General features: G+C 40.3%; 1 protein-coding gene across 5 annotated transcripts in view; it reads left to right on the top strand.

Annotated features, from left to right (window-relative positions):
* TENM1 (teneurin transmembrane protein 1) overlaps positions 1-16851 on the top strand; it is a 1699828-nt gene extending 1682977 nt beyond the window's left edge. For 3 of the 5 annotated variants that reach the window (XM_075940969.1, XM_075940972.1, XM_075940971.1), the window contains 4 exons: positions 8182-8569; positions 9619-10839; positions 11456-11598; positions 13967-16850. In XM_075940969.1, coding sequence (XP_075797084.1) covers positions 8182-8569; positions 9619-10839; positions 11456-11598; positions 13967-14725 — 2511 coding nt within the window. In that variant the 3' untranslated portion in view covers positions 14726-16850. Of the gene's footprint in view, positions 1-8181; positions 8570-9618; positions 10840-11455; positions 11599-13966 lie in introns of all 5 variants that reach the window. The other 2 variants (XM_075940970.1, XM_075940973.1) reach the window with 2 other exon arrangements.
* The last annotated feature ends 12 nt before the right edge of the window (positions 16852-16863 follow it).

Consider the following 16863-nt stretch of genomic DNA (forward strand, 5'->3'; position numbering starts at 1 on the left):
TTTGCTCTGCGTAACATCATAGAACAGAGTGCAGAATGGCAACGACAACGTCACGTGAACTTTGTAGACTTTGAAAAGGCTTTCGATAGTGTAGACAGAGACAGATTATGGTAGATTTTGAGGGCCTAATGAATACCATATCATATGGTGAAGCTCATTAGGAGCTGCTACAAAAATTATAGCTGTTGTGTTGGAGGAAGCGATAAATGGTTTGAAGTCAAGACTGGAGTTCGTCAAGGTTGTGTAATGTCGCCACTGCTCTTCAATCTTGTTATTGACTGGGTGATTCGACGTACGACTGAGGAGGGGCATACCGGCATTAGATGGACGCTTTTCTCTACACTTGAAGATCTGGATTTTGCCGACGACTTGGCACTTCTCTCTCACACTCATCGGCATATGCAAGATAAAACAGATAAATTAAATAAGTATAGATCACAAGTTGGCCTTAAGATAAACCAGAAGAAGTCAGAAGTCATGACTCTGAACACTACAATACAAACCCCCATCAAGATCAATAACAACGATCTTCCTTTTACTGATAGATTTGTATATTTGGGTAGTATCATCACCCCAGATGGTGGAAGTTAGCAAGACATTCAGAATAGACTGAGTAAAGCACGAAATGCCTTTATCAGTATGAATAACATCTGGAAATCCTCAAAGTACAGCATGCGCACCAAGCTGAAACTATATAATAGCTGTGTTCTCCCAGTGCTTCTTTATGGAGCAGAATGTTGGCGCATGATACAACGAGACCTTACTAAATTGTCTACATTCCATACTAAGAATCTTAGAAGAATAATCAGGATATTTTGGCCAAATAAAATTTCCAATGAAGACCTACTGTCTCAGTGTAAACAAGAAGACATGGCCACTATAATTATGAAAAGACGCTGGCGATGGATAGGTCATGTGTTATGAAGAGAAGACGGATCTATTACGAAAATTGCACTCCACTGGAAACCAGATGGGAAGAGAAAGAGAGGAAGACCAAAAACAACCTGGCGCCGAACGGTAGAACAAGAATTAAAAGACCATCATCACACTTGGGGAACAATAGGCGCTTTGGCCTGCGACCGACAGAAGTGGAAGGACTTTGTTGCTGCCCTATGTGCCATTGGCATAACGGGCAGTAAGTAAGTAAGCATCTTTTGAGCACACCTGTTATTTTGAAATATAACAGGCCCCCTGTTCCTATATACCTCATTCCACGAGGAGTAAGGGACGCTTTTGGAATAGTGATTTGTTTCAAAATAAGTGCTGTGTAGACAGCACCAAATTTCAAAATAAACTATTTCTAAATTGACTCAAAAGAAGCTATGCAATTTGTGTTGCTCAAATTGCATAGCTTATTTCGAGGTCTGGGTGTAATGTAGATGCACCCTTAATGTGCTTCATTAGATTAGTATATTTTTAAAAACTTTTTATAAATGTGTGAAGGAAGGTCAGGGTTGGATTGCATTAGAATCAGGAAGGAAAGTAATAGACATTATTTCATATCTGCCATAGATCAGCACTGGACAAAAGTCATTAGCATTTGAGTCATCTGGATTTCTTAATTACTTATGTAAAATGCATTGATTGACTCAGTTCAGTTGCAGGTGGAAAGGAACCCACAAAACTTACCCTTACTTTTGAAATGTGTTGTCAGTCTCTGCTGAGATGTGTTTAGAAGTCAAGTACTTAAAGGCTATTGAAACTGCATTATCCTCTGACTTAAAGATGGCCCTTCTAGGTCAGAATTATGCAACAATGTTAGGAAGTTTATAGTACCACTGCCTGTATTGTAGCATGTGCATACAGTATTAGTTTCCAAGGCTGTCTATCCAGTTTTGAAAAAGAATGAAAGGAGATAGAAATAATTATTCCATTTGTTTTGTAAAGGCTTCGTGAGTGAGTTTCCTCAACAACCATTATCTGCATTCCTCAATAGAAGTACAGGGCACCTAACAAGAGTACAAAAGTACTCCAATGTAGGGCATTATATTTTCTGTATGTCATTGTATAAGAGTATTTCAGTCCATATTGCAAGTTTGTCTCCAGAGTCCTCCACAACTAAGAAAAGATAGTGGCAACAAGTTGAAAATATTCAAGATACCATGAGTTTGCAAACATTTTCCAACCTGTTAACCACAGGAATCTGGAGAAATTACTCAAGCAGCCAGACAAGCAATAAAGCTGATAGGTGATATTATATGCAAAGAAATCCACTTTAAAGTTTAAAGTTATTGATCTAGTATATACATGAGAGAGTTTGTCTTTCTGTTTGTTTGTTCAGAACTCCTCCTAAACAGTAAGAGCTAGGACCACCACATTCAATATACAGTTTTCTGTTATCATAACTTAGCGCACTGAAGTGTGGCTGGATCCGGCCCCTAAGCCTTAGGATCCCCACCCCTGCAGCAAATTCACCCTGCAACTTAATGCAGCTCCTGGAGATGTTTGGCCTTCTCAGGGAAAAGTTATATGACTAGGCTCATCAGGAAGAACTTCTGGATGTGAGCCTGTTGCTCCCAGTCACTCTAACACCTCCAGAGCAAAGAAGAGCAGTACAGTCAGGGGCATAGGACAGGCTGGAGCGTGCAAACACTGTTCTGCCACTAGCCACACTTCTGTGCACTTTGATAAGGTCAAGGTTTGGTTGTGCCAGGAAAATGGGATGTGCCTGGAATAGAATTGCTTCTCAGAAAATCATAGAGAAAAGAGAAAGAATCACTAGGCAGGTGAAAGGGGCTGGCTGACAGCCCACACACCCCATTCAGAACTGCCCCAGTCCCAAGCCTCCCATCCCCAGGCACCCTGTCAGAAGGGGAGGGGAGGTGACCCTTCTGTCCCCTCCCCCCCAGTGTATACAGGAACACTGCTGGCTGTTCCCCTTTGTCAGGAAGTGAGGGGATAGTGCACAGTTTGCTTCATTCCTCATTCCTCACTCTGGCTGGGAAGTGCAGGGGGCAGATACACCTGGAACTGCCCCAGCTGAGGATCATGCACCCCTCCCCCAGCTGTGCGCACTGGAGCTGCAGCAACCATGAAGAGAAGCTTTTCACTTAGCCCCAAGCTGCTGAACTGAGGGAAGGCTAGGGTAGTCCTCTCTCCCCGGGGCAGCCTGCATACTGTACCAGCCATACGCAGGCCCACCCCACAGCAATGAAACTGCATTATCCTCTGACTTAAAGATGGCCCTTCTAGGTCAGAATTATGCAACAATGTTAGGAAGTTTATAGTACCACTGCCTGTATTGTAGCATGTACATACAATATTAGTTTCCAAGGCTGTTTATCCAGCATTTTGAAAAAGAATGAAAGGAGATAGAAATAAATGAAGCATGTACATTTTAATTTTATTTCCTAAAAACCAAAATTAATCTTCTAGTACTTTCTAAAGTTGCAATTTTTTTGATGATCAGACTGAATTTTTTAGATGATGAGACTCAAATACCTTAAAAATGTGTACAGCAGAAGATATCTTAAAAGTATACATTTGCAATCTAATCCAGAGAGAAACTTCATATAGCTTGAAAAGCACATAAAAATGTGTGTTCTTCTTTGTCTGCATATATTGCAGCATCACCATTTGTTAATAAGATTGACAAACCATAGAAATTTATGAAGTTTGGTTCAGATGAATTTATCAGGAATTCTCTTCTCTGTGTATTTATCAGAAACTTACAAATAAACAGATTTTTGGTATTGCTTGGTTTCATATTCGGGCAGTGCCATGAAAATAGCTTGTGAAGGTATCTTCATATTTCTTCTTTGGACCTGAGTTTGTCCATTTCAACTTCTCAGCTGGTTTATTTTTTCCTAATCTGTGTTGAATTCACAAATATAGATGGATAAGCTAATGTGCAGGAGTTTTTACACACATGGCTAACTCCTGGTCCCTCCCTCCCCACTCCAGGAAATAATGACAAAACTTCTACTGGCTCACATGGAATTTTGCACTATAATTCCCATGGGAGGTGAGAGATCTTTTATTGGGCCAACTTTTGTGTAAGCTTAAGAGCTTGTCTCTCTTATCAGAAGCTAGCACAATAAAACATCTTACCGCACCTACCTTGTCTCTCTCATATCCTGGGACCAACACAGCTACAATAACACTGCATGCAACTATGAGAGTTAATGAAAGTTCGACATGATCCTCCATATGTACAGTGGATATTGTCACCAGTAAGTGTTTCAGATGGTAATTGAGCAAGTTCAGAATTGGTCCAATAAAGCCTTGTGTACATCAAGCAAAGAGTTTGTGATGTTGCACTGAGAAATAATTGTTTATTGTGTTAATAGTTTTTTGAAGCTATAAGTGTCTGAATCCTCCACAATTATTTATTTTTAGTACAAAATCAATAGGACATTCACTTTGGCGTATTAAAATTACAGTTTATATATATACATTTTCTCATCTGATTAATTAGCTTTCTTTATGGCTTAATTATGGTACTCTGGAGCCTTAATTCTGGCCAAACTTCACTCCTTTCTAAGTAATTGAATTTTCAGAAGCACTTGTAGCTAGGGTCAGGGTTCCTATGGAAAGGGCACTTGAAGCTAGGTAAGAGTTCCAATGGATATGGCTTCCTGCCTGAGGGTTAGATTCATATGGGATGGGCTCCCCACCATAGGATAAGGGTTCCTATTGGCACAGATCCCTGCTCCTGAGTTAGGGTTCCTATGGATTCGGCCTCTCACCCTTGGATTCAGGTACCTATAGTTACAGCAGTTGGAGATAGGGTTAGTTTTCCTATGGGAAGAATCGCCTTTCTTGGTTTAAGGTTCCTTTGTGTAGGCCACTTCGAGTTAGGAATATGGATAGAGGGCCTTGCACGAATACTACATGTAGGGAACTTGGAGTGAGAGTTAGTGTTCCCATAGGAAGGTGCACTTGGAGCTGTGTAGGGGGTTTCTATGGGTAGGGCACTTGGAATTAGGTTTAGGGTTACTATGGGTAGGGTTCCCCACCCTAGAATTAAGGGTTCCAGTGGATAGCGCTATCTGTTATAGGGTCAGGGTTACTATGGATATAGCTCTTAAACCTAGGGTTAGGATTTGTGTGGGTATGAATCTTCTCCCTAGGGTTAGGACTGCTATGTGTAGGGAACTAACTAGTGTTCCTATAAGTAAGATTCCCTGCCATCAGGTTAGGATTCCTATGGGAAAGGCACCATGATGATATTACAGAATATTTTTTTTAACTTGGTCACACTAATTAACTTATTCCTGTAAAAAAACACTGACTAGCCAAAGTTTGCAACCAGACAAAATACTTCGGCAACTGCATGTTTATGTTGAGTGGAAGTGACATCTAGTGGTCATTTTTAGCAGGGTATCTGTTTTGTATATTCTCAAAGGAGAGTCCAAGCTATAAACTCAAGTTGTTTATCAGAAAACATCATGAAGGCTTCAAACCCTGTGAGCTAGGCCATGAAATCCTTTTCAATCAATTAGGACTCACTTGCATAATTCAAAATCTATTTTTAGAATAAATAGGAAATTGCCTTTTATTATTTTTATAATACACAGTGATAATACTGGATAGGATATTATGTCACCAGCTCCTGTACTGTCCTTTTGCTGTCCCACACAAAAGTGGAAAAAACCATAGTGCTGTGAAAATGGCACAGAGGGGCACTAAAGTTATATTAGAGATGTTTCTGAACTTGTTATTCATACTCTATCAACGACAGACGAGGGAGCATTATAGCAAGAGAATCATCACATCAGTAGGGAGAGAGTTCAGTCAGTGGTTTACTGCAGACTAGGGACTGGAAAGTGAGAATAAAATAACACCTCTGAGTATGTTACAAATGTTTGACAAACTGGCAATTAAGTGATCAGGAAAAGCTTGGTGGAAAGTCTCTCTTCACCTGCTGGGTAACTCGAGCATGGCAAATGTTGACGATCTTTGTCCTATGTACAGATGACAGATGTCTTTCACCAAAGGTGGGCTGAAATAAATAGCGAGGGAGAAAAAAAGAGGAATTTAAAGAGGATTGGCTTAGTCTACCTCTTTCCTTTGGGCAGACGTTGAGTGTTTGAGTCAACTGGTTTAGGGCCAGAGCATTCAGCACCTTGCAGGATTAAACCTTATTGTTTTCTGTCCTGGCAGGGTTTATGCTTAGAAATGAGTTGTTTTTCTTAATTTGTTCCTAGTGTTCTGGTGTCCTAGAAGGATGGTCACAGTGTTTCTGAACACTTTGGCATAAATCATACAAAGCACTTAATGTGGCTATTCATGTACTTAAGTGCTTTGTAGAAATGGGGTCAGAATCTAAGTACTTTGCTATAACAAGCTGTCACGGTGTGGGTATGGCTGTCCCCCTCAGAGGCGGGGTGTTAGGCCTTTGAGGTCACCATTTTGGAAGAGTAGGGGGTGCAGCAGTCGTGCGCTCTGGAATGCGGCTTGCTTTTCATCCCATTCCCCGGAATATCAGGGAGTGAAGGGAAAGTCTGGAGAATGGGATGAAAAACAAGCCATGTCCCAAAGCACACAGCTGCTGTTCCCCCCCCCCTTGCCCTCCCGAACTGGCACCTTTGTCTGAGGCCTTTCACAGCATGTGTCACCCTGGCTGTGTATTGATCCCAGTGGCTCAGGGCCAAGAACCACACTTCATCCCAATGAGGCAGTCATGCCTAGCAGCTGCAGTTACTGCAAACACCCCCCTGTTGAAGGGCAGTGATGCCCAACAGTCAGGATCAGTAATCACTCCCTTCCCTCAGGGTAATGAGACCTAACAGTCAGAGTCAGTGATCACTCCCTGCCTTCAGGGCAGTGGGACCTAGTAGCTGCAGTCACAAAATCAATATCGGTGCCCCTTCATGCAAGGCTGTTTTGCCTAGCAGTTGGAGTGCCCCCCTTGGAGTTAATGGGGATGGAATACAGGGACCTGGGCCCACCCTCTCCACCAGGTCCTAGCCCAGCGCCCTGTCAGCGGTGGGGTGGCCTATCACTAGCTCAATGGGGAATCCACCCAAAATACGCTGAGTTCTCAGGGATCTATCACCCTGTCATGCACTACTTCCTACTGGACTCGCCATAGCAGCCTTCTTTGCCACTTTCCTGAAGACTGGGGGCTTCTCTGGCCAATCCTCGCTGACTGGCCTCTGTGGTTCAGTCTGCAGCTCTTCCTTCAGTGCTCTGGCAGCACCTCCTTCCCCAGCAACAATCAGCCCAGACTGAGTTGCTCCCCTAGTCTTTATAGCTAGCCTTTATTAGCTGGTAACCCTGGCTAATCCTTGCAAATCCAGTGCAGAATTGGTAAAGCCCATCACACATGCATACTACCATTCATGTTATGGGGCCAGGATATATACTACCCAAGAACAATCATGGTACTTATTAGAGCTGGCCAAATACTGTAAAGACTTTCTACAAATAATCCACATAAATTTGTACAGTATTGGGTTTATTTCTACAATGATAGCTCTCAACAGGGAGAGTGAGAGTTTCCAGAGACTCAATATATTAGCCCCATTAGTGTTAGCCCCGTTATAGTCAGGTAACAGAAAGCAGATTTTGTGATTACTCTGACCACTCACTACTAAACAACACAGCAAATATCAGTTATTCACAGAAATTAGCTTACAGGTTAAACACCAGAGAGATAAATACTTACACAAAAAATAGCCCTCAAATAATTTGGACTCCTTAATAAATCTGGTGAAATTCAGCAATGTTGGTGGGTAAACCATCAGCAGAGAAGAGCACACAGAGGATGGATCATGGAAGTGAAGTCATTCTGGGGAGAACAAGTCTGTACAGCTGGTATAAGCACTATGGGATGTCAATAAGAGCTAAACAAATCATCAGCAACAGTGAACGTTGCCTCTTTTCTCATCACCTAGGAACATTTGCAAGTACGTTATTTGTGTTAGTGAGGGAGGTTCTGTCTGAATTTGCTTCTGAGTAGGTGCCCTACCTGTTTCAAAGTGGCCTACTGAGTTAAAGTAAGGCTTTTTGTGTCCTCGCAGTGATTGTTATTTCAGTCTTTTTTAGTCTCTAAGCAACCTCCTTGACCACACATTTTCCAAAGATGACAATTTTATTTTGCATTGTACAGAGAATAAAAACAAACAATAGAAATGAATATCTGTTTCAATGCGTTTTTAAAATTTGTGTATATCTACTTTTTTAATAATCATTTGTTTTGTCAGTTGCTTACATGTCATTTCTATTTCATTGCAGTCTGTGATGGTCCTTTTGCATAGCCAGCGACGCTACATTTTTGAATATGACCAGTCTGATTATCTGCTCTCAGTCACCATGCCAAGTATGGTGCGTCATGGTTTGCAAACCATGCTTTCAGTTGGGTACTATCGCAATATATACACCCCACCAGATAGCACAGCTTCTTTCATACAAGATTTTGCCAGAGATGGACGACTTTTGCAAATTCTGTATCCTGGAACGGGTCGCAGGGTCCTTTATAAGTATACCAAACAGTCCCGACTATCAGAGATTCTTTATGATACTACTCAAGTCACATTTACATATGAAGAATCCTCTGGGGTTATTAAAACAATACACCTAATGCATGATGGGTTCATCTGTACCATCAGATACAGGCAAACAGGTAGGTTATAACTATTAATATTTGTAAAGGGTGACACTTTGTAGTGAAACTTTGGCCCCTGATCCTACAAATTTAGGGGCTGACACACACATAGTGCTAAATAAGGGGTGCAGAGCGTACATAGGCAGCCAAATTCCCACATCTCTTCCCTTCCTCTTCCCCTGAGTGCACCCCATGCCTGCCCTTCCCCCTTCCTCCTAGTACTTCTGAAGTACCACTAACAGTTGATTTACAGTGTTCAGGAAGCTCTGGGAGGGAGGGAGGGAGGGAGAAAAGTGGTTATGTGGTACACTCAGGGGAGTAGGTAGGGCAGGGTCTGAGGGGAAGGTGTGAAATGGGGGTGGGAGTGAGAAGAAGCAGGGCTTGGTGGAAGCAGTGTCTGACGTGGAGAGGGGCAAGAACTCCCCAGCTAGAAGGGAAGTCGGCACCTTTGCCTGCAAACACTATCTGGTGTACAGCTTGAAATCAGATCTACCACTGAAATCATGTTTTTATGTTGCAGTATGTTGCAGTAGGAAAATGTGTCTGTTTGTCTGCAGACATATAAAAACTATACTATTTAAAATATGTAACATTCTTATTATCAATTGCAATGAAATGGCTCTCATAATATTTGATGATTTGTTATTCCAATAAGTGGACATTTGCTAAATAATAAATCAAATTCCTTTAATGGTTGCATTTTTCAAGTTTCTCTGTCATAACATTCAAAGGAATTATTTATTTGAGGAATGTGTTACTCATTTTAAAAATAATTTCAAGTTAATATTAGGTTATGAATAACTATATGGAAATCATAGTTATATGTAAACTTCATTAGTTTAAAAGAAAAGTAATAAGTATTTAAGGGAATACCTTGGTACTAAATAAATCCATGAGAGAAGAATTAAATATTTTTCTCACTTAAAGATATTATAGTTAAATAATAATAAGACTCGAGAATACATTTAGATTAACTTCTTTTATTTTTTGTGTATATTAAATATACTGTGGGCCTAATTCACTTTTTCTTTGTTTTCTTCCTCCTCACCCCCATTTGCTATATGTAGGCCCTCTTATTGGTCGTCAGATCTTCAGATTTAGTGAAGAAGGACTTGTAAATGCCAGATTTGACTACAGTTACAACAATTTCCGGGTCACCAGCATGCAGGCCATGATAAATGAGACTCCTCTTCCTATAGATCTGTACCGATATGTTGATGTATCTGGAAGGACTGAACAATTTGGAAAATTCAGTGTAATCAATTATGACTTAAACCAAGTTATAACTACCACAGTCATGAAACACACCAAGATTTTTAGTGCCAATGGTCAGGTGATTGAAGTGCAATATGAAATTCTTAAGTCCATAGCCTATTGGATGACCATTCAGTATGATAATATGGGTCGTATGGTGATATGTGATATACGAGTAGGAGTAGATGCCAACATAACAAGGTATTTTTATGAGTATGATGCCGATGGTCAACTTCAAACTGTCTCTGTGAATGACAAAACCCAGTGGCGTTATAGTTACGACCTTAATGGAAATATAAACTTGCTTAGTCATGGAAACAGTGCCCGTCTCACTCCTCTGAGATATGATCTTAGAGATCGCATTACTAGACTTGGAGAAATTCAGTACAAAATGGATGAAGATGGGTTTCTTAGACAAAGAGGCAATGAAATATTTGAGTATAACTCCAATGGTCTCTTGAACAAAGCTTACAACAAAGTGTCTGGTTGGACTGTGCAATACTGTTATGATGGGCTTGGACGACGAGTTGCAAGTAAATCAAGTCTAGGACAGCACCTACAGTTCTTTTATGCTGATCTCTCCAATCCAATAAGAGTTACTCATTTATACAATCATACTAGCTCAGAAATAACATCTCTATATTATGATCTTCAAGGCCATCTCATTGCGATGGAATTAAGCAGTGGAGAAGAATATTATGTTGCTTGTGACAACACTGGCACACCCCTAGCTGTCTTTAGCAGTCGGGGTCAAGTAATAAAAGAAATTCTATACACACCTTATGGAGATATCTACCAAGACACTTATCCAGATTTTCAGGTTATCATTGGTTTTCATGGAGGGCTCTATGATTCTCTTACTAAATTAGTGCATTTGGGTCAAAGGGATTATGATGTCATTGCTGGACGTTGGACAACACCAAATCATCATGTGTGGAAACATTTAAACATCATCCCCAAACCATTTAATCTCTACTCATTTGAAAATAACTATCCAGTTGGCAGAATTCAAGATGTCGCTAAGTATACTACAGGTAAAAAAAAAAAAAAACATTAAAAAAACTTCTGGGTCAAATCCTTATATGGATCCAAGTTTGTGAAATTTGCACACATCAGAGGAGAGGAGTAGACTCTCGACTTGCATACATTTAATTGAATGTATTTAACCTACTACTACCCATATAGCTTTATCTATTTTCTGTGACCTTTGATTCAGTCAATAAAGCAAGCAAATAGCTTGCTGTCTTTGCTAAGCACTAGAATTTGCAAAGGCAAAAAGTTGAGGCAGTATTATCTGAATTCCTTTCCATGATATGTGAAAGAATCCACAATACAGAACAGAGGATGGTAGCTATGCCACATGATAAAATAATGTATCATCTTCTGGTAACCAATTTAGAAAACGTATCAATATGTCAATCAGTTATTAATGCTTTGAGATTTGATTAGCTCTTGGTAAAGGTATCTAGCTCCAATGGCAGTTCTAATTTCTCATCTGTCAGAACAAAGAACCATAATTTCTTTTGCCAGTGCAGAGCTAACACTCACTTTTGCTTCGTCCCACCTGTCCACTTTTCCTAGAAATAGTACAAAACACTTCCCAAGAATTAAGAGAATTGTTGCTAAGAATGCTCTTATTTTGTTTTGTAGATATTGGAAGTTGGCTAGAACTGTTCGGTTTCCAGCTACACAACGTGCTTCCTGGATTTCCAAAACCAGAGATAGAAACTTTGGAAACAACATATGAACTTTTACAGCTTCAAACAAAAACCCAAGAGTGGGATCCTGGAAAGGTTAGCAAAAGTCTGCCTACAATCGCAAATGTTCTGCTTGCTAGTTAACTGGATCATTTTCAGTTACAAAATACATAGAAAAATGTTGAATCAAACCTTAAAATAAAACCCAGACCACCATGATCTGAGCGATGATTTTCAGGAGGAGAACAATTTAAATAACTTGGTTTATTTTTGTTCATTACTCCTTCATTATTTTTATTTTATTATCATAGTTTCTATAATTTCAGTACCCTTTTGTACTAGGTTCTATATTCAGAAACAGAACAAAAATATGTTCTCTACCCCAAATCGTTTACAATCTAACGCTAAGGCAAAAAAGTACAGATGGATGCAAACTGATGGAAAATAATGAGGCAATACAAGGAAATAATGAGACAGTATGGGTCAAAATGCTAGGCATTTTATAGATAGCATGGTAGAGGAGGCTTTTTGGAAGGAAGATAATGCATAGTTTTGCAGGTATTGACTGAGCTCCCCCCAGCAGAGGGGCAGAAAGAAAGAAGGTACTTGTTTGAAAATATAATAAGATACTGGTTTTATGTAATAAATTCATACTTATATTAAGTGCAAATGAAATCAACAGATATTCAGCTTTTACTGGAATGATGCATAATAAGAAATGCAAAAACAACTAAATATTAAATCTTGAAAAGTCTTTTCCTCTGTAAAAATACTCTGTGGTAGAACAGATTTACTAGCATAGTCGAGTGGTGGTGATAATGATGTTTTAGTTTTAGTTTTTTTAGGTTTAAGTCTCAAACTTGCCTCAGGCTTTGTCTAGACTTAAAATTAGCCATGTTTCAGCAATTGATGGCTAGCTGTCAGTGTAACTGCACCAATGCAAATCGGAGCTATTCACTGGGCAGACAGTCACATTTCAGATTTGATCCTTATTGAACATCTATCAACAAAAAAATGCAGTTTTACAAAATAAGATGAACAGAAGGGACTGATTAACTACTGCCTCTCACGTTATGTAGTCATGTAAAGACGGTGTAAAATGGTACCTTATCAAAGTAATAGCATTTTAAACTCTCTAGGCCCAGGTGTGAATGACTATGGACAGTACAAAGAGGTGAAGACTCAGGCCCACTAATGTTAGGGCCCTTCACATGCAAAACTCCCACTGAAGTCACTCAATAGTATGAAATAGTATAGTAATGGGCACAGTAAAAGAATATGGATAAATAAGCTGGATGGATGTCAGTGGGAGTTTGCTTGAGTAAGAACTCAAGGATTGGGTACTAGCTTTATCTTAGGTACCTATATAGCCTTCATTACTAGTATTTCAGTGCCTCAGGATCTTTTGTGTATTTATCCTTAAGGGATGGAATTATTCTAGCCCTGATGGTCCCATGCTTTCTTTTGCTGAATCTCCCTTCAGGAATTCATGTCTCATGTGCACACACCCACACACCCCCTTTCAGGAGGAAGGTACCTGCTGGGGAGACCCTTCCATTGAGCTATGGGTACTGGGCTTCTTCCTCCACCTTCCCATGCTGAAGGGCAGGTTCATGGGGGGGTGCAGAAGGCTGCATCTCATGAGCACTACCCTCTGCAAGGGATCCCCCCTCCTGACCACCGCCCTTCAGCTCAGCCTCATTTGCTTGCCTTGCACAGGGAAGCTGGTGGGGGGTTGGGCCTTGGAGCCACAGTCAGGAGGGGGCTGTGTCTGGTATATGGTCAGTACTCCTGGGTAGGTCTTCAACTGCCCTTTTGCAGTATCCATTCCAGCACTCCAGTAACTGGTGACTGCTGGAGCTGTGGCAGCAAGACAGGCATAGAGCCTGGTCCTACCAGCTGAGACTGCTCTGATAAGCTTGTCACACCTCCACTGGAGTTCATGCCCCACCATGTGAAAACCTTTCCTCTAGCCTTTTATTCCCATTATACAGGTGGAGAACTGAATCACAGTGACTTGTCCAAGGTCACCCAGGGTGTTCATGGTAGAACAGGGAACTGCACTCAGGTCTCCCCAGTCCCAAGAGGATACACTCGCCACTAAAATAGCAATTTCTGGGATCAAACAAGGAATTTTCACTTTATCTTATCTTTCAACTTATCACCTAAGTTCTTTCTGGATAGGAAGATACAATATGTGATGAATGCATTCTTCATTTGATGCTGGGACACTGAAGAGTTCAAGAAACTGTACAAACAAGCCACTGTAAAGTTTATTACTATAGTGTTGTGTTGTTGTTACTGCATCACAGATGTGCATGCTGCTTTAAAGACAAATGTAAAGGATTAGTACCCACTCCAAGGAGCTATAGATATCAGTAGAAACTTGATATCAAATGGTAATGTAATAAACTGTACTTAACACTTTTTTTACTTTACACTGTGTTAATGTTTCCATTTCTAGACTATCCTTGGCATTCAGTGTGAGCTGCAAAAACAACTTAGGAACTTTATATCCTTGGATCAACTTCCTATGACCCCCAGGTACAGTGATGGGAGATGTCTTGAAGGAGGAAAACAGCCCAGGTTTGCAGCCATTCCGTCTGTGTTTGGAAAAGGGATCAAATTTGCCATTAAGGATGGGATAGTGACTGCTGATATTATAGGAGTAGCAAATGAGGACAGCCGGCGCATTGCTGCCATCCTCAACAATGCTCACTATCTTGAGAACCTGCATTTTACCATAGAAGGACGAGACACGCACTATTTCATCAAGCTAGGGTCTTTGGAAGAAGACTTGGCTCTAATAGGCAACACAGGAGGCCGGCGCATTTTGGAGAATGGTGTCAATGTCACTGTGTCTCAGATGACATCTGTGATAAATGGGAGGACTAGACGGTTTGCTGATATACAGCTCCAGCATGGTGCTTTGTGCTTTAATGTTCGTTATGGGACAACCATTGAGGAAGAAAAGAACCATGTCTTAGAAATAGCCAGGCAGAGGGCAGTAGCTCTGGCCTGGACTAAAGAACAAAGACGTCTGCAAGAAGGAGAAGAAGGCATTAGAGCATGGACGGAGGGAGAAAAACAGCAGCTTTTAAGCACTGGGAGGGTACAAGGCTATGATGGATACTTTGTTTTATCTGTAGAGCAGTATCTTGAACTTTCGGACAGTGCCAACAATATTCACTTTATGAGACAGAGTGAAATAGGCAGGAGGTAACAAAGAAAACCTCTGCCTTTGCGTCACCAAAGACTGCCTGTTTTTAAACATAAAATGGTTTATTGTATTGATTTTTCTAGATCAGGACTCTGTATATATAAATATAGAGGAAAACACATATCCAACTGCCTTTAAATGTGACAGAAGATGGTATTTTAATATTGTTTGTTTAACTCTGAGTGATGACAGTGAAGATTTTTAGTTCTTGTGTGGCAGTATTCAAAAATTTCAGAAGCAGAGTTCAAATGGGTCAACAACACAACTTAGAAAGATGCCACTCTTGTTTAAATCACAGATACATGCAGAATATTTAAGAATTCTGTGTCTTCTGCCTTCTTCTTGAAGATACATCTTTTCTTCTTTAATTAATAACTCACAGATTATTAAAAAAGGCTATAGAGCTTGATTCTGCAGCCCTTACTCACTGGATAGTCCTTACTTTCCTGAGTTCTTCCATTAACCTTTAATGGGATGGCTCACAAGAACAACGTTTTTAGACCCTTATATTAGCACATTTTGTTTTTCACTACTAAGTGAAGTTTCAGACCTGAACAACATGGGGAAACACAGTAGGCTTTGGATAAGAGTAGCACAGAAAGGCTGTCCCACATTACATTTATCTTTACTCATCCTTAGTCTCCTTCCATTCTCTCAGTAATAAATGTCATGTTGTGTAGGGTTTTGCATGTGGCAGTCTTCTATGATTCTCTCCCCAAGGTCTTCAGTCAGACATGGGTTAGACTAAATTCTTGTGGCATAGCCCCAAGCACAGAAGCTGAAAGTCTACTTGACTGGGCATTGCACAAGGTACCATAGCTAGCCATCATCACTCTAAAAGTGGGCAGTAATGTGCACAAGTGACTGATCAAAAGTCTTTGCATGACTTCAGGGAGCTTTAGCTCAGGCCCTGATTCAGTACATCCCAGACAAACAACGCCACGCTGCTGGAAGGATTCATACATGCCCTCTGTGCCAGTGAAGGTAAAAAAAGTCTTCTCTCACTATAGAGAATAGTATCCTTTCTGTTCACTTGACAAGAAGTCTTCTGTTAGGATACATTTGTAAATCGGAATGGTATCAGTTTTTCATCGTCACATTAGCTCCTTCTCACATTAATAATTATGCTGTATGTTTCAATATTTATGTGCGAAAAAGGATCAGAATTTGGTGAACCTAAGTATGGATAGTAAGTGTAGGACATTTGGGAAATGATTCTAGAGTCTTTTGGCTCAGTCTGCAGAGCACGTAGCAAAGTGGTGTGGTGGTAGGGCATGCATTTTAATTCACCAGTAATCATGGGCTGTCAATATAATGATTTCATAGCAAAGTGTATGTTCCTTCTTTTAACTGGTCATTTTTAAAGGACCTACTTGTCTCGGTGGGGGTTGTGTGCAAATTTTCTCTGTTAATTTCTGAAGGGATTGGAATTTTATTTTAAAATCGATGTATGACATTAGTGCACAGTGACATTATTGCACATTTTAACCAAAAACAGACATAGTAAATATAATCTAATCATCTCTGCTCAGATTTACTTTTGCTAAAAGCAGGGTTTGTTTGCTTATTTCTTTTCCTGTTTTCTTTTTTTGTTCATTTGTTTGGTTGGGTTTTTTTGTTTTGTTTTTGTTTTTGGGCAAGTGAAACAAACAGTACTGAATTTAAAGATGAGCCTGAACTGAAAAATCAGGTGGGAATCCACCCAGACTTGGGGGAGATTTGGATCCAGCTCTCAACTTCACAATTTTGGCCTCCCTTTATGGATTCAGTCCTGCTCCAACAGAATTCAATGAGCAGTTTCCCTGGTGCAAGTTCAGGTCCAGTGACAAACTGATCCAGAAGAATGCCATCCACACACCACGCAAAACAATGGAGAAATTTGGATTGAAATCCAGATCCAAATATTGCGACTGGCTGCATCACTCACTAACATGCAGTCTTGGGAGCTGACCAAGTCTGGTAATTATAGCACTGATTTCTGTAATTTCCCATAAAATCATGGAGAATTTGAATACCTCCACACCAGCCTAAAAATGGACCTTCAGATTCTTGAGCCTCTGATGTTCTTTTAATCAATGAAAAATAATTTATGAACTGTATATAGAGAGTGCGTTCATAAATGTGATGATGTATTTTATCAC

This window comes from Pelodiscus sinensis, chromosome 13 (genome assembly GCF_049634645.1).
Source record: "Pelodiscus sinensis isolate JC-2024 chromosome 13, ASM4963464v1, whole genome shotgun sequence".
NCBI classification, from domain to species: domain Eukaryota; kingdom Metazoa; phylum Chordata; order Testudines; family Trionychidae; genus Pelodiscus; species Pelodiscus sinensis.